At 37.1% G+C, this 18,306-nt stretch overlaps 1 protein-coding gene across 12 annotated transcripts in view; it reads right to left on the bottom strand.

The window, feature by feature from the left end:
- Positions 1-824: 824 nt before the first annotated feature.
- Xiap (X-linked inhibitor of apoptosis) overlaps positions 825-18,306 on the bottom strand; it is a 53,460-nt gene continuing 35,978 nt past the window's right edge. For all 12 annotated transcript variants that reach the window (XM_052738507.1, XM_052738595.1, XM_052738514.1 and 9 more), the window contains 5 exons: positions 17,712-17,811; positions 15,435-15,513; positions 14,154-14,196; positions 13,707-13,907; positions 825-6,155 (listed from right to left, as the gene is read on the bottom strand). In XM_052738507.1, the coding sequence (XP_052594467.1) occupies positions 5,962-6,155; positions 13,707-13,907; positions 14,154-14,196; positions 15,435-15,513; positions 17,712-17,811 (617 nt within the window). In that variant the 3' untranslated portion in view covers positions 825-5,961. The remainder of the gene's footprint in view (positions 6,156-13,706; positions 13,908-14,153; positions 14,197-15,434; positions 15,514-17,711; positions 17,812-18,306) is intronic.

Genomic DNA, 18,306 nt, shown 5'->3' with positions numbered 1-18,306 from the left:
TGGTTGGAATAGAATTCACTTCAGAATCTGTATTGTGGATTAGAAGGGACAGGACAATAGTCACTTGAAGTAGCTCCTTGTAGATTTCCATCTAGGGAGACTGTATCAGGCCAAATTGCTCTCACATTTTGAAACTCTGGCCAGTATGTACCCTAACTCATGAAAGTCCCTTATTCCTGCCTGCCTCAGTGGGGCAGTGGTTCTTAGGATCACTATTTCTTGCTTGTTCCACCTTTGGTTTTACAGTGACTATATGGTCTTTGAACACAAACAAGCTACTCTGTGAGGAGAATGGTGTTAACTATTTATATTTTAATTTTTTTTCTGGTGTTGGGGATTCAATGTAGGTTCTCATGTATGTTAGGCAGGTGCTATGCCACTGAGCTACACTTCTGGCCCTATTTTAATGTATTTTTAAAAAAGATTCATTACCCTTTTTTTGTTTGTGGAGAGAGTTTCTATCTGTGTAGCCCTGGCTGTCCTGGAACTCACCACACTGCCTGGCTCATTACTTTTAATTATGTGTACAATGTATCTCGAAGAGGGGTAGGTGTCTGTGTGTATGTGGTTTAGTGGGTAAGGGTACCTGCTGCCAAGCCTTCTAACCTCAGTTCAATCTACCTTAGTTGATAGAACTTAGCATGCATGAAGTCCTGGGTTTGATCCTCAATGCTCCATATATCAGGCAATCCCAGTACTAGGGAGGTAGGGGAAGGAGGATCAGAAGTTCAAGGTTACTCATCCACATATGGCATTTACAGCCAGTAGCTTGGGTTGATGCATGAAATCCTTTCTCAACAAAACAAAATCAAATACAAAGAAGGTATCATTTTAAAGAATAGTGCTTTATTGAATAAGTCTTAGTCACAGAAAAATAAGCTTTAATCTACAACAAATGACAGATTATAGAGCAGAAAGCAATTTTCATAAATTTCCATACTGAAAGGTATCCACTAAATGAAAAAAAGCCATAAAATTATATTCACAAATATACTATTCTGTCTCAAAATGCTTAACATAATTAATTATTCACAACCCTAACAAAACAACAAAACAATTGGTCATTCTGTCAGGTGAAGTATAACAAAAAATGCAAAACCAGAAACTACATTAAAGCCATTATTAATATTAAATTTAAAATGCAAGCTTGTTGGTAAGTATTGACAGTGATAAAAATAAACTCACACAGTAATCTTCAATGTTCCATTAATGATACATAAGCACACAGTAAATGTCAAACATCTGTACTCACATCTGCAAACTGCAGCCTCCGAATGAGAACTTTACCACTCAAGCATTAATGTTATATTATTTAATTGGAAAGTAGTAGGGACTGTCCTACTGTAGCAATGAGAAAGCACTACTTCCTGTGCAGTGAAAATTGGAGCATAATGGAAGGAACTGTTGAAAAATGAACACCCAACACTTCCCAGGACAGGTAGCTGGTGTGCTGAGGGGTTTCTCGACTACAAACTATGTCCCAGGAAAGTCTACCTCAGCAATAAAGTGAGGGTGGTGGTGTGTGAATGAGCTACTCTCTAAGGTAATTTCTAGCTAATAGTCTGTGATTTCATTAGGTAAGGAAGAAATCTACATTGTGTTAAATGGTTCAGAGCCAAACTGAAATATTAAAATGGGAATAAGTTGATTGTTTCTATTAGGAAAACTCAACTGAATTTAGTAAGAATGTTTTTTCTAGTTTTTGAGAAAAGAATTTAAACATTTTTTTTTAAGGATTGGTCTATTTTTTATTGCAATTTATAGCTTCATTATAAGGAGCATCCATAGAAATGAGTAATAGTGATTAAAAGTTAATATATGTCATTTAAGCTCTACGATTATTTTTATGTTACGTGTATGCGTGTATGTTTGTATGTATGTACACGCATGTAGGTACTCATGGAGGCCAGAAGAGGACACGACATAGCCTGAAGCTGAAGTTACATGCAGTTGTAAGCCACCATGTGGGTGCTGGGAACCCTTGGTCCTCTACAGAAGCAGCAAGCACTCTCAACAGCTGAGTTATCTTTCCAGGATGTCTTTCAAGCTTTAGTCCAAGGCAAACCCATGGAAGGGCCTAAAAATTTTAGGATGAAGCTGAGCAGTGGTGGCGCACGCCTTTAATCCCAGCACCTGGGAGGCAGAGGCAGGCGGATCTCTGAGTTTGAGGTCAGCCTGGTCTACAGAGCGAGATCCAGGACAGCCAGGGCTACACAGAAAAACCCTGTCTCAGAAAAAAAAAAGTTTTAGGATAAGAATTAACACTTAGAGCATAAGATATATTCTTCTTGAGTTGAGTTCCACCATCTTGGAGAAGATGGTTAATGTAATACTCTCATTTTACAGATGGCTACTTTTTGTTTTTTCTCTTTTGTGTACGTACGTGTCTGGGTATAGGTGGATACCTGCCATGATGCATGTGTGGAGGGCAGGTGACCCAAAGGATAACCTTTGGTATTGGTGGGGCCTCATCTTCCATCTTGTTTAATAGTGTCTCTTTACTAATGCCTAAGCCAAATTAGCTGACCTTGAGCTTCTGGACATTCTCCTAGCTGCTTCCTGTCTCATGTAGGCATTCTAGGATTACAGATGCTTGTGCTATTGCACCCAGCTTTCCTGTGGGTTCTGGAGATCTGAAGCCTATACAGCCAGTTTATTTCTTCACTGATGGTTACTTTTTTAAAAAGAGAAGATTTGACTAAAATGCTATCTGTCAGATATTTCTCCATTTTCTTATTTTGCTAAGAGCAATGACATACAATCTATTTCATGATTTAGGTCTAATGGGAAAAATACATGCAGCTAATGCTGGGGTGGTAGTTTCCATTCAGAGAGCTCAAGATAGAAATTTTACCTTACTAAAATGAAAACAGAAAAAAACCACACATTGTAAATAACAAAGCAACAAAATGTCATAACAACATAGCCAAATCACATTATATTCACTTACTACACTCACCTCACCTCTACCCCTAACCAAAGGAAGAGGCAAGATCTAGCAGGAAAGGGAATGCTAAGCTGTTAACCAAATAAACTGTATTTATTTAATAAATGCCAAACACTCACAAAAATTTTCAACAACACAGTGAATTACAAATAAAATTAACTATTTATTACAAAATAACTCAAATTTCACATGACTAATATGTAGCAAAATAGATGGTTACTTCAAAATCCTAGAGTGAACTTTATACAGAAAAGAATATCAACACAGATAGTGAGAACTCTCGGGGGTGATTTGGATCTGGTTGTATTTTGACCTTCTAAGTGACCAATCTTTTACACAGCTTTATTGGAAAGGATCTAGTATTTTGTTTTGTTTTGTTTTAGTGTGAGCTCAGACCAACTCTGGTAAGTCTCCAACAATTTGATTAGAGTTGGAGTGCTGTAATTTTAAGAACCCGAAGCAACAGCATTTTCCAAACAATTCTTAAAATAAACTTGTTAGCCACATCAGCTTCATGAATTCAATTTCGCAACTCATGAAGACAAAAAAAGAGGTCTTGCTTAACTCTCAGCACACAAGTTTTAAAAAGAGAGTTTTGATGAACTGAGGCTCCCAAAACAAGAAAAAGCCTTATTCAAAAACAATTCAGTCCTTAAATCCTTGGATAACAATTAGATTAAACAAACTACCTACATGACTTGTACCTGAAGTGTCTTAGAAAACATTTTTTCTGCCGGGCGGTGGTGGCGCGCGCCTTTAATCCCAGCACTCGGGAGGCAGAGCCAGGCGGATCTCTGTGAGTTCGAGGCCAGCCTGGGCTACCAAGTGAGTTCCAGGAAAGGCGCAAAGCTACACAGAGAAACCCTGTCTCGAAAAACCAAAAAAGAAAAAAAAAAAAAAAGAAAACATTTTTTCTAAATTAATAACTTTATCCCCTTGTAGAATGCTTTAAATGTAAATTTAAATTTAAATCTTAGTCAATTTAGATCAAATTCAACTTAATGACTACATAACTGAACCTAAGTAGGAGACAATGGAAGGAACTAAGGATTTTCGTGTGTGTGTGTGTGTGTGTGTGTGTGTGTGTGTGTGTGTGTGTGTGTGAGAGAGAGAGAGAGAGAGAGAGAGAGAGAGAGACAGAGAGAGAGACAGAGAGACAGAGAGAGAGACAGAGAGAGAGAGAGCACAGTCATGTATTTAATTCTGTTAATTTCTATTTAAATTTGCAATTAAAATAACATCACTTACCATAGTAGTCAACAGACGTCAGGAGAACCTAACAATACTCTTTCTCTTAGAAAATACAACAAAAAGTCTAAACTGTTTTCAGTAACAGTTTCACTCCCAAACTGTTCTCTGTAATAAAATAGACCAGTCTCTACAAGAGGTCTATCATGATAATCGTTTAAGGTAAATCCTGTGTTCTATGAAGCATTTTAGCTTGATTTTATTCATATTGACTCTTACACAAGTTGTTAAAAAATATTTAAACAACTACTCTTGTCAGCATGTTACAATTTTCAAGAGGCTTTAAGGATCTTGAGAAAATGTTTTAAAAGTATTCACTACCATTACTAGTCAAGAAACAAACAAACATAAAACAGAGACTTACCATTCTGTACTATATACATCTTAATTCACCTAACAGTAAAAACTCACATGAAACTTTGAAGACACAAACTGACATGAGAATCTCAACAAGGAAAGCTGTCACTAAAACTACAAGCAGTATACAAACATGCTTCTACTTTTACCTACATAAGCAGACAGATGTTTAAAATACTGGGTTAACAAAGATCTTTTAGTAAAGTGACTTAGGCAGGCTTAAACTAGCAAGGATTAAGGATGAATCCTTACTAATTAATTGGAAGATCTGAGACATATTTTATATTTCATTTTACAAAATCAGAAATATTTATTTTGAAACAAGATAAGAAGACATGATCTACCTGTCAGAAAACTACCACTCAGAAATATTTTTCATCCACAAAGCAGGTAAAACAAAAATATTTAAACTTCACATTGGCACCAGAAAGGTTAACTGGCCTGCCTTCTTGGATTAGAAAAACTAAAACTGAGCAATAAGTAGTTTTGCAGACGTTTGAACATGCCTAAGCCTTTAAATCAGTAAAATATTTCCTAAAATTTCTGATTATATAAAAGTAATACATACTTATATAAACTTCAAACAGAATAAAATGAAAAACAGAGAGAAGGGCTCCTATAATCCCCTCTAAGACCCATGCCCCCACCCCCCCCAAGAAAAAAAAAACATATTTAAGAGTGTGATGCATATATTTCCAAATCTCTTTTGTCCTATACAGATACAAAATTCACACACCTTGATTTGCCTCAAACTATACATAGTGTTTTGCCATTTGTATTTTACACTTACTATATCTTTGTTGTCTTTCCATGTTAGTATATGCTGGTTAGATAGTAGTCTACATTAAATACCTTTTGGGAGATGGCAAAATCACTTGAAAAAAAATCATTCACACAAGTACATTTATAATTTCGAAAGGAAACAGACAGAATCATAAAACACAGAAACAAACATCTAAAGACAATGTTTATCCTCCCACCAGTGTGGAACAGTTCATTCCATGTTCACAATAAACAAATTAAGTGATTGGGTAGATTAACTCAAATCTCCCTGCTTATACAGAACACTCCATTTGTTAAGCTTATCCAAAAGGAATGAAAAATGCAGGTGATTAATTCACTTACACATAGAAATCAAGTCAGTGTACTACAAATACATAAGGCGAAAAGTTACAATATTAAATGCTTCTTTGTCTGACGTTTCAATTGAGTAAAAAATTGGATAAACAATATAGCTAATAACCTGAAAGATCTAGAAATTCAAAGTTTAGACTGCAACAGTGCTGTTAACATTTATTTCCACTTGGAAGCAGATGCTAATGGAATGCAATGCTGATTACTTAAAGTTTGCTCACATCACACATTCAATTAGAGTAAGAAGAACATAACATGCCTACTGTGGCTCTGAATTAAGACATAAAAATTTTTTGCTTGAACGTAATGATTGTGTAGCACATGGGACATTTGTCAACTGCTTCGGCACATTGTTTACAAGTGACCAGATGTCCACAAGGAACAAAAACTACAGCAATATTTTTATCCATGCAGATTTTGCAAAGCTTCTCTTCTTGCAGGCGTCGTAGCTGCTCTTCAGTACTAATGTCTGCACAAAGAGAAAAACAACATATACTAGTTTTTGGGTTTGTTGTTTAAATTCATTGAAACACTGAACCCCTTCTGTTTGCCAGACACTCAAGTCTTGGGAGACATGAAAATGACTCATACATGGCACACATTCTTAAGTAGTTTGTATGCTAGTGGGAGAGACTGTGAGCTGCAGCTAGAGAGGTAAGTACAAAGTAGTAAGTACTATAATAAAGTTACATACAAAGTGCTCTGGGGCAAGATGAACAAGTTCTTCTGTCTGGCTGGTTGGAGAAGGCATCATGAGAAAGAGGTGCACTGTGACATTTAAGTACAGGCAACAATTTGTCAGGCAGAAAAGCAAGGATGAAGGAAAAGCAAAATCTCTGAAGGGCACTAGTAAGAAAGGGGTCCATTTGATGGACACTTCTCCAGTGGCACAAGTAGGATTTGGTGCTTAGATATGAGGGCTAAAGAGAGAGAGAGGAAGTAAAGTTGGGTTTGCTAATGTGTCAAGGAGATGATAAGAATTACTGGAAATATAAAAGGAGGTAGAGGCTTTACATTTTCAGCTATATTTGAGACGTTGGCAGGATATCCAAACAAAAAACATATTTGGGCATGATTAGCATATACATATAGGATACTGAAGTAGCTGTATAGTTGAACTTTTGCCAAAACAGATTTTATGAAAGTCTAACAAATATGCCACAAAACTGTGACTGGTCATATATGATAACACCAGCAACAATCAATAGTAATAGAGCATAAATATTATGTGCTAGGCACTACAAATAATTACCTATTTTAACTATCTTTGTAATCACTGTATACTAATCGTTTATAAATCTGGCCTCAAGTGAGAGTTACTTGTTTTTTTCCTTTGGTATGTATGTTGGAGGAGGGGGGTGTCATTGATGTTGGGTATGGAAGTCGAGGATATTGTATACTGCTCGTTCATTGTGCCACATCCCTACCTCTTGTGGCATTTAAAAAAACAAGTTTTCTTTTTAAAAAATAATTTATTTATATTTGTGTGGGTGTGTATACTGTAGCACATGTGTGAAAGCCAGAGGGCAACTTTCAAGACCTGCTTCTCTCATTCAACCACATAGGTTCCAGGATCAAACTCAAGGCGGGTCTTCAGGCTTGAAAGCAGGTGCCTTTACTGAGTGAGCAGTCACCCCATACCTGCTAGGCTCTTCTACTAACTCTAAAACTTCTAGTGCTAGTCACACTGGCACATGGGAATTACTTTATTATATGTATACACACACACATATGTATATATATATCATATCATTATGGAAACATTCGATGCATTTCCCTATTTAACTATGTAGCTCCTTTAAAAACAACAAGCCTGGTGTGGTAGCGCATGTCTTTAATCCCAGCACTCTAGAGGCAGAGGCAGGCGGATCTGTGAGGCCAGCCTGGTCTACAGAGTGAATTCTGGGACAACCAGAGCTGTTATACAGAGGAAACCCTGTCTTGAAACACCAAAAAACCAACCAACCAACCAATCAACCAACCAACCAACCAAACAAACAAACAAAACCAGGGTCTCACTATGTAGCCCTGGTTAGCCTGGAACTTAAGAGATCTGCCTGCCTTGCCACCTGAAATGCTGGGATTAAACATTTGTGCCAGTATGCCTGGCATCACATCTTTTTATGACATTTAGTGTCCTAGAAGGGAACATTACTTACAAAATATGTTTAGAAAGTAATAGTTTAATTTCATTCAAGTACTTATTGAACACTTACTTAGATACTTGGTATACAATGAATAAATACATACATGTGTTTTAGGCATCCAATATGCAGACAAGTAGGGAACATAAGTAAACAGGAAACTTTGATACACTATGGTGACTAAGGTATTAAATGAAGGCCCTTCAAGGAAATTATACCTAACTTGGGTCATATAGAATGTACAGGTGTTACCTAGCAGAGGGAGGGGCCTTAGAGGCCAGAGCAATGACAGAAACTGCTTTAGGTGAAAGAAATGACTGAAGCATGTTCTAAGAGATAGAACATGACTTAAAGGAACATAGGTAAAAACTGGTCATTGAATCTGAAGGAAAAGAGACCAGTACAGAAGGCCAGCAAGAACTGATCCTTAAAGATATGGCAAAGCATCAAAGAGTTGGGACTTGATTCTAAAAGTCCTGAGAGCTGGTGAGGAGTTTCCAGAGAGAGGCACTGTCACATTTGAGCTCCAGTGAAGTTTCTCTGGGTAGGAAGGGGACAAAAGTATTGTTCTCGTCTCTCTCTCTTTTTTAAATTAATTTATATTTTATGTGTACTTGTGTTTTGCCTGCATGTGCATCTGTGTGAGGGTGTTGGATCATCTGGAACTGGAGTCACAGATAGTTATGAGCTGCTATGAGGGTGCTAGGAATTTGGGACCTCTGGAAGAGCAGTTGGTGCTCTTAACCACTGAGCCATCTCTCCAGCCCCTCTAATCTTTTTTTGTTGTTGTTGTTTGTTTTTGTTTTTCGAGACAGGGTTTCTCTGTGAAACAGTCCTGACTGTCCTGGAACTCACTCTGTAGACCAGGTTGGCCTTGAACTCACAGAGATCTGCCTGCCTCTACCTCTACCACCACTGCCTGGCCTCTAATCTCTTCTTAAGAAACAACTTTCTACACTCAATGAAGATGGGCTGTGGTTGGGTATATGCCTCAACTGTCCTGGCATGTATAAGATCCTACGTTTGATCATCAGGACCAAATTCTTCAGAGTGGTTGTATAATTCAACAGTATGAATGTATGTAACTCTACTACGCTATACACATAAAAAATGTTAAGACAGTCTTTTTTTGTTTTTCAAGACAGGGTTTCTCTTTGTAGCTTTGCGCCTTTCCTGGAACTCGCTTTGGAGACCAGGCTGGCCTCAAAATCAGAGATCCACCTGCCTCTGCCTCCCAGTGCTGGGATTAAAGGCGTGTGCCACCACCGCCCGGCGAGATAGTCATTTGTGTGTGTGTGTGTGTGTGTGTGTGTGTTACTGGGAATCAAACCCAGGGTCTCTAGGTATATTAGGTAATTACTGTACCACTGAGCTATATCCCCAGTTATAAGATGGTAAATTTGATGTGCACTTTACTACAATTAAAAAATAATTCCTGGTAGCAGCTTATCTGCTGTATTTTTGGTTGCACATTGAAATCATAAAAGCATAATATAATCTAGGTTGTTTTTCTGTTCTTTTATCTTTTTGAGATAGTATCTCATGTATCCTAGCTGGCCTCAAACTCATTATGTAGCAAAAGATGACCTTGAACTCCTGACCCTCCTGTTTGTACTTTCCAAATTCTGGGATTAAAGGCATACAGTTTATGTATGCTGTGTTGGGGATAGAATCCTGGGCTATCCACATGCTACACAAGCTCTCTATCAAGTGAGCTATATCCTGAGAATACCCCTTTCCTTTTGAAGCAGAGTCTTGCTATGTAACCTAAAATGATCATAAATCTAGGCTAGCTCTTTCTGCTTTAGCCTCTAGAGTATTGGGATTATAATGCTCAAGAATTAATATTCCTCTTGAGTTTGATTGTGATTTCATTTTACAGACCCAATGGAATGAACTTAAATACTGATAGGATCAACTCTACTTTTTCTAGTCAGCCACGTACTGAGGATGCTCCTGACTAGAAATTTACCACTGGCAATTGCTTCATACCACAAAGGTGAATATTGTGTTCTACATCCTTGCCTATAGCAGCTTTTTGTTGTTGTTTCTGAATCAGCGTCTCTCTATGCAGCTCTGCCTATTCTGGAACTTGCTATAGATCATCAGGCTGGCCTTGAACTCACAGAGGTCTACCTGCCTCTGCCTCCTGAGTGTTAGGATTAAAAGCCTGTGTCACCACACTCAGGGCTCTTTCTTCTTGTATTTTTCACAAGCCTCCCTTCGAGACCAGCATGTCCTAGGTACATAACAATAAAGGCTTGGTATCTAGATGACATTTGGTGACCCTTTCTAATATTTTTAGTATATCTTTCAAACTTTGGGAGACATGGTCTTGTATGTTGCTCAGACTGGTCTTGAGCTCCTAGGCTGAAGCGAGCCTACCACCTTAGCCTCCAAAGCAGCGAAGAATATAGATTGCTGAGACTACTATGCCTTAGCTTAGGAACTTGTGTTTTTTATATATTTTTAAATAACATTTATTTGTGTGTGCGCGCATATAGTACATTTGTGTAAGTGCTTGTGGAAACCACAAGAGGGTGTCAGATATCCTGGATCTGGAGTTACAGGCAGTTGCAAACCACCCAGCATAGACGCTGGGAACCAAATTTGTGTCCTCTGCTAGAGTACTATAATTTTTTAAATCACCAAGCCATCTCTCCAGCCCCTTTCATGTATTTTTTTTAATTTTCTCTCCTCATGTATTAAAACAAAATAAAATGTGTGTGTGCCTTTCCTCCACTATCATGAGCCATAGGTCTGATTGTTTCTTGCCATGTCATCCCACAAGACTTTCAGAATCAAGAGATTACTAGCCAAGAAACAAAGGCAATACTGCTCTATTGCCCCGAGGGATTTAGATGAAAACTGGTAACAAAGTCAGGTACAACTCCAAGACAAGATACTGGAGGAGAATTACATCATCCATCAATCCTATCAGATGGAGTTGAATGTTTTAACCACTGGGGACTTGGTCATGTTTAAATTGGGAATCTGGTTTGCTTTTTTGTTTCACAAGAGCTAATTTTTTTTTAATAATAAAGCATGCAGAACCTTAAAAAAACTGTGTGTACATGTGTCTATATTTGTGGGGCTGGTGTACGCCTGTGTATATAAGTAAACTTGCTTGTGTGCATGAAGGGTAGAGACTTATGTCAGGTATCTTCTCAATTGCTCCTCCACATTCTTTTTTGAAACAGTCTCTCTCTGACCCTGGAATTCACCAATTGGCTAGACTGGCTGGTCAGGAATCCCTGAGGATCTGCTTGTCTCTCTTCCTCACACCCCTAGTTCTGGGGTTACAGGCGCACCACATCTGGCTTTTAGGTTGGTCTTGAGATCCAAACTTAGGTCCTCATGTTTACAAAACACTTTAACCACTCAGCTGCCTCCCCATGCCAGGAATCTTTAAAAGCTATGTTTTCTTTTAACATTATTTAATGTATTTTCTTTTGCTGGATATTTTCAACAGGTCTTACAATGCAGCCAGGCTAGTCTGAAACGAGTTATCCTATTGCCTCTCCCTCTGAATGGAGATTATAAGTGTGGACTACCGTCTGGCTTTCTCTATAAAATGTAGAGTATTAGGATTTATTTTAATTCAAAGCCTATTTAATAGTATGATCCCCTTATGTTTTCACATATGAAAAGTTGCAGAATACTTTAAAACCAAACTGTTTCAGTTACAAAACTTAGATTCTACACACAATAATAAAAGCCTCTGTTGTTCTTTGTCTAAAATAGTCTAACCCAGATAACAGCGGTGATGTATACCTTTAACCTCGACACATGAGAAGCAGAAACAGGTAGATCTATGAGAGTTTGAGGCCAGCATGCTCTACAAAGTGAGTTCCAGCACAGCCAGGGCTGTTACAGGGTAAGATCCCATCTCAAACAATCAAAAAATACTTTATCTCGCACAAGGTCCTAGGCCCAATCCCAAGCACCTCATAAACTAGGAATAATGCTGCATGCCTGTAATCTCAGAATTTGGGAGGTAGAGGCAGGAGGAACAGAAATTCAAGGTCATCCTCAGCTACTAAGCAGTTCAAAACCAGCTTCTGTGGGAGACCCTATCTAAAAAACAAACTTAAAATGTGATTCCTGTACAAGATCTTCCAAGATTAGGTCACTAAACATCCTGTCATGTAAAGGGGAAAAGGTCCTAAGACCCCACTCTTCCCTGAGAATTCATACACAGTTAAATGGTTATTGGAGACATTTTATTTAATCTTACAGACACTGAAAAATTACCCATTTAAAAAAACAAGGTGGAGAAACAACGCCTGAGGTTGTTCTTTTCCGGCCTTTACATTTATGTGCACACACATGCATATGCACACACAGGAGCACACACAAATAAATAAATATATATATCTCCCTAATGAAACTCATTGAGTCACAAAGGGTGGGGGCATGAAATTCGAAGGGGATTAGTGGAAGGAATGTGGTACATGAAACCTATCATTATATGTAATTAATATATGGAAATGAGGCATTTAAAACTAAAATGAAGAAACTGGTGAATCTTACTAATGGGTCAAGTGTAGAAATGCTTTAAGAAACTCAAGAAATGAGGGGTGTGGCTCATTGGTAGAACACTCCGTTAACATGTATCAGGCCGAGTTTACCCTATAGCACTAAAAACAAAGGAGGAGTATTAAAAACCAACTAGGTTTCTGATGATTTAGAGAATTAGTTAATTTTGTCAAGTGTGATAACAATGTGATATGAACTGAATGTTTTGTGTTCCTAACATTCATATGCTCCAGCCTTAACGTTCCACACAGTGATGTTCAGAGGAAGGGCTTTAGGAAGTATAGTAATGTGCTACTGAACAATGCTTTGTAAACCAGAAATCATGTATTTGTTCCAGATCACAAGTGAACTGAAAAAATCCTATCATATCTAGTGACATTTCAGCCAGCCTAATGTTATGGCATAATGCATCACATGTTTGTGATGATGCTGGTATTAACTAACCTCCTGAGCTGCTAGTCATATGAAAACATAGCATACATATTAATATATGATAATGAAAAGAAAAAAACCCCAACAACTATGCTACTGGTTCACATATTACCTTACACACTTTATTATTAGAATATACTCCTTCATATAAATATAACTACCATGAAACAATGTCATATCATGTCAGCAGAAACCTAATGGCATACATCTTATGTTTACAAAGTATCTGAGTTGTATGAAGAAGCCATATCAAGTGACTGACATATACCATCTATGTTTGTATAAGTATATTTGATGACATTCATTCAATAATGAGATTGTTTAACAACACATTTCTCAGAACATATCTCCATTGTTAAGCAATGCATGAATACAATTAGGTTTATATGAAGTCATGAGCATGAGAACTCCTGGGGGAATTAATATTCTAGTAAGTAGAAGAAGAAAGACCTGAGAGGCTATAAACACTACTTCGGGAAGGCAACTAGCTGCAGGAAGACCTAGATTTTGGACTTTTCAGTCTGTGAGAAAAAAACACATTTTGTTTAAACTATCTATTCTGTGGTATTTTGTTATAGTAGCCTCAGAAACACAGCATTGAGGGCATACTTAAAAAATACCCTAATATGCTGACTATATATTAAAGTATTTGTAGATGATGATGCACAGGATGTCTTATATTTACTTTGTCTTATATTTACTATGGACAAAAAGATAGGAGAAGATGAGAATCAAGATGGGAACGAGTTGTTTATTATTGAAGCTGACTCATTGTTCTTTCCACTTCTGTGTATGTTTGAAATTTATCATAATAAAAGAGTAAAAAATGTTTATCCCATGGGGATATTATAAACAGGAAATGAATGGGTTGCAAAGTTGTTACTTTCGTTTAAAAAAATACATACCTTTCTGCAATGAAGTCTGACTTGACTCATCCTGTGTATTATCTTTCTGAGCACTCACTAGATCTGCAATCAGAACCTCAAGTGATAGATAGCTGCTCCCAGATGTTTGGATTTTTTCTTCCATTGTTTTCTTAATGTCCCTGAAACTAAATCCCATTCGTATAGCTTCTTGTACCATAGGATTCTGGAAGATGGTATCATCTGAAATCAAAGTAGGATGGAGAAAGAACACAGCCGAAACAAATATTTTCATTAACACAGCTAAAGGCACGCACCAGCACTGCCCAGCAACACCTGGCTTTCTATTAACATCTTCACTACAGAAATATATGATATAAAATGATAAGTACTTCATTAAATTCTTAAATTTATAGCAACTTCATTAAACATACCACAGTAATTTGGCCACAAAATTAAACACAGATTTATTTTAATAAGCATATTTACCAATTTTTGTAGTTAGTGAAGTCGTTTTTTCAGCAGTTCTTACCTAAAATAGAAATATGAATGGTAAAAATTCACTTTAGTAGAAAGAAATTATCTCAATTTGAAAAGTTAATAAACTTAAAAAAATTGGTTTTATTCTAATTTAAAACATGACTATTCACAAGAGCATAGCCTGATGGAACAGAAGGAAGTTAAGACTATTTACTCCAACATCACCACTTTACAGACAAGAAGATGAGGGCCAATGAGATCAAATGACTTCCTGAGGGGAAACAAACAAACACAAACTAAACTAAAAACTAATGGTAGAACCATCATGTCAACTCTAGACTCCCATTCCAGTCTAGGATGCTTCCTACATTTCACTAATGCTTTGACTGCCCTTTGTTCTATGTATCTACTCAGATACATTTTTGTATGGTGTATTTTTTTGTCCCGGCCTTGTTTATGATAGCCAGATAAGGTATAACTGATGTATATCTCCAGCCTTATTTTTGCAATCTTAAGTACTATGTGCTAAAAGTAACTAAAGAGATGGCTCAGCAGTTGAGAACACTTGCTGCTCTTGCAGAAGACCAGAGTTCAGTTCCCAGAATCCATATTGGGTAGCTCACAACTAACTGCCTGTAACTGTAACACCAGCTCTAGGGATCTGATGCCCTCTTCTGTTTTCCTCAGGTACCTGCACAACACATGTTGTGTACACACACACACACACACACACACACACACACACACACACACACACACACACACTCTCTCTCTCTCTCTCTCTCTCTCTCTCAATCAACCAACCAACCAACCAATCAATCAATCCATCTTTTTTTAAGGTGAAAATTCCCAGGCATGATGGCAGATTCCTTTAATCTCAGCACTGAAGAGGCAAAGGCAGGCACATCTTGTAGGTTTACAAGGCCAGCCTGGTCTACAGGGTGAGATGCTGGTTTTTAAAAACAAAACAAAACAAAACAAAAAAACAGAAGGTAGAAACTATTTGTGAGTGGAAAGTACATTACACAAAAGCCTAATTTTTGAAGGCTAAATGATTTCAGTATTTTAAGTTCTTTACACCCATTCTGACCACAACAATACATTGTTTTACTCTGATCTTTTCAAAAATTTGCTTCAGAGTTAAGAATTAGAAACTTTCTTCAAGTTCTCTCCTTTAAAGTTTACTACACATTAATTATAGTAGTATACCATATATTTTACTGGAAGAAATCATTAGAAAAACAAATGGTACAGATTTTGAAAAGATATATTACACAACAGGCAACTTACCAAAGATTCCCCAAGCGAATGGGTTAAATGAATATTATTTATATATTCTTGCCCCTTCTCATCCAATAGATATTTACACCTAAAAGATTAAAGAAAATTAAACTCTACTAGTTAATAACTTAGTGAAGTATTAGTAAAGCCCATCTCTATCATATAAATCCTATTAACCATCTTTTGGGAGCAGAGAGATGGCACTTTCTGACAAATCTGATGGCCCGAATTCAATCCCAGGAACTCACACAGTGGAAGAAGAGAACAGACTCCTGCAAGCTGTCCACTTGTGCACTATGGGATGTGAAGCGCCCCCCAGGCAATAAAGAAATAAATGTAATTTTAAAATGTACCTTTTCATTGTTACTGTCTTTTTTGTACGTGGTACTAGGGACTAAACTCAGGGCCATGTGCATGTTAAACAAGCATTCCATCACTAAACTATATGTCTCATCAGTTCCAACCCCCTTCCTTTTTTTCAGGCAAGTTCTCATGTGATTCAAGCTGGTCTCAAACTTGCTATGCAGCCAAAGATGACCTCGGACTTCTAATCATCCTGCCTACATATCTCAAGTGCTGGGATTATAGTCAAGAATAGGAATAAATCATTCTAGTCTTTTAAAAATACATCTTTTCATTTGAGATAGGGTCTTAATAAATTGCCCAGGCTGGCCTTGATTGTGCTTTCTAACCTAAATAGGCCTTGAAATCCCCTATCTTATCAGACTCCTAAGTAGCTGAGATTAAAGGCCTCAGCTTCACTGTTTCTAGGGAGCCACAAAGCAAACTGCTACCCAGTTCCTTATCCAGCTGTCATTTCAAGGCTAAAATAATGTTCCTATTATTCATGTTAATAATATCAATTTTAGAACTTCAATTTTCAAGCAAGAGTTACTAAATTAGGAGCCAATTTTGGTGGCAAATGCCTGGAATCCCAGCACTTGGGACGCTGAGTCAGGAAGACTGATATGAAAACTAGGCTAACCTGGGCTATATAGTCATACCCTGTCCCCCAAAAACCAAAGAGTCAAAAAAGTTATTAGCCAGGTATGGTAGCAAACACCTGGAATATATGCACTTAGAGGGTTAAGCCAAGCAAATCAAAAGTTTAGCACCATCACTGGCTACATAATGAATGCTTGCTAGTCTGAGCTCCAAGAGACCCTGTCTCAAAAAAGAAACAAACAAAAAAGACAGGCATGGTACCACACCTCTGTAATACTGAAGAGGCAGAAGCTGGAGGACTGCCACGATTTTTAAGTCCAGCCTGGTCTACATAGGAAGTTGCAGGCCAGTTAAGGCTACATAACAAGACCGTATTTCAAAAAACACCCACAAAAAAACAAACAAAATCCAAAACTGAAAACAGGCAAAAGAAGCTATTAAATTAGTATCCTAACACTGACCTCTTTGAGGGGGAGGTTTGAGATAGTGTTTTTCTGTATAGCCCTGGCTGTCCTGGAACTCGATCCATAGACCAAGGAGTCCATGAACTCAAGAGATCCACCTGCCTTGGCCTCCTGAATGCTGGGATTAAAGGGGTGTACCACCAGCGCCCAGACAACACTGACATTTTTTAAAAGTTCAAATTGGTAAATCTTTTTTTAAAACCAATACTGAACACTTAAAAAAAATCTGTTTTTATTTCCTAATTTAATTTTAAGGTTGCTTAAGGAAGATTCTTTTCAAAGGATTCTTCTAAAGTTTTAAGTTGTATTATTTTATATAGTAGAAACTCATACAACTTATATAGCTGAGTACTTTATTTTACAAATGACAAAGGAACTGAGACAAGAGGGTTTCAAGATGAAGGCCAGCCTGGAAGACATTGTGAATTTCTGACCAACCTGATGTGAGACCTTGTTTCAAATTAAAACCAAACAAAACACAAACAGTTAATAATATACATTATGACACCTCTTCAGGACTTCTCATGGCACCATAGGTGTAGGTCAATCTCCAAAGAGCCTACTTCTAAATAAAAAGTATATATTTTTTATATAGTATACTAAATAAAAAGTAGACATTTTTGTAATTTGCTGTTTAGAAATGGAACCATCTAAGTATCATATGATATACGGACAGTGAGTGTTTTGGTTACCAGAAGTCTTAGGTGGTTTTTTTTTTTTTTTTTTGCCTACAAAGTAGGTGACCCCATTTCTATAAACCTGGTGTGAATTTCCAGCCATAATGAAGGCAAAAATAGTTGAGGTGAAAAGTAATTCAAATCTTTCCATGCACAATGTCCAATCTTCCTATTACTGAATGAACAATGAAGAATCTTACCCTGGATACCACTTAGCATGCTGTTCCCAAGGGTCTTCACTTGGCTTCCAATCTGTGAGCCCTCCTCCACAGTGAAAGCACTTCACTTTATCACCTTCACCTAAGAAAACATACAAGTAAAAGTATGTGCATCTGTGCAAGTAAACGTTTTCAGAAAAATGCCCATTCAAACATTTAAGGGGTGTCTAAGTTACATAAAACCTCATGGCTTAAAAGAAGACATTCACATTCCATTTAGATACAATTTTTATCATTTGAGGGGAAATATATTCTAAATTCATCATCTCAATATCAGGGGCTTTGTAGAAGACAATGAAAGCAAAATCAAATTTTTATGTTAGAAACTACAATTGTTACATTCTTTCTAGTGTATGTCATTTGGGCTATCACCATTACACTTACTTCATCAAACTGAAATTTGGCCAAGTTATATTCCAAATGTTAAAAACAATAAAATTCAGCATAAATTACAAAGTATCTTTAACAATAGAGCTCTCTCACATGAAACAGACCTTTAAGATTACTATGTTATATAAATGATAAGATTTGAAATAATTTAATTTTGAATTTGGTATTATTCAATCTTAAAATAAAT

Source organism: Peromyscus californicus, unplaced genomic scaffold (assembly GCF_007827085.1).
Source record: "Peromyscus californicus insignis strain IS unplaced genomic scaffold, ASM782708v3 Scaffold_10__1_contigs__length_136768540, whole genome shotgun sequence".
NCBI lineage: Eukaryota > Metazoa > Chordata > Mammalia > Rodentia > Cricetidae > Peromyscus > Peromyscus californicus.
The sequence above is the reverse complement of the archived record's forward strand: the minus strand, read 5'-3'. Positions and strand labels throughout refer to the sequence as shown.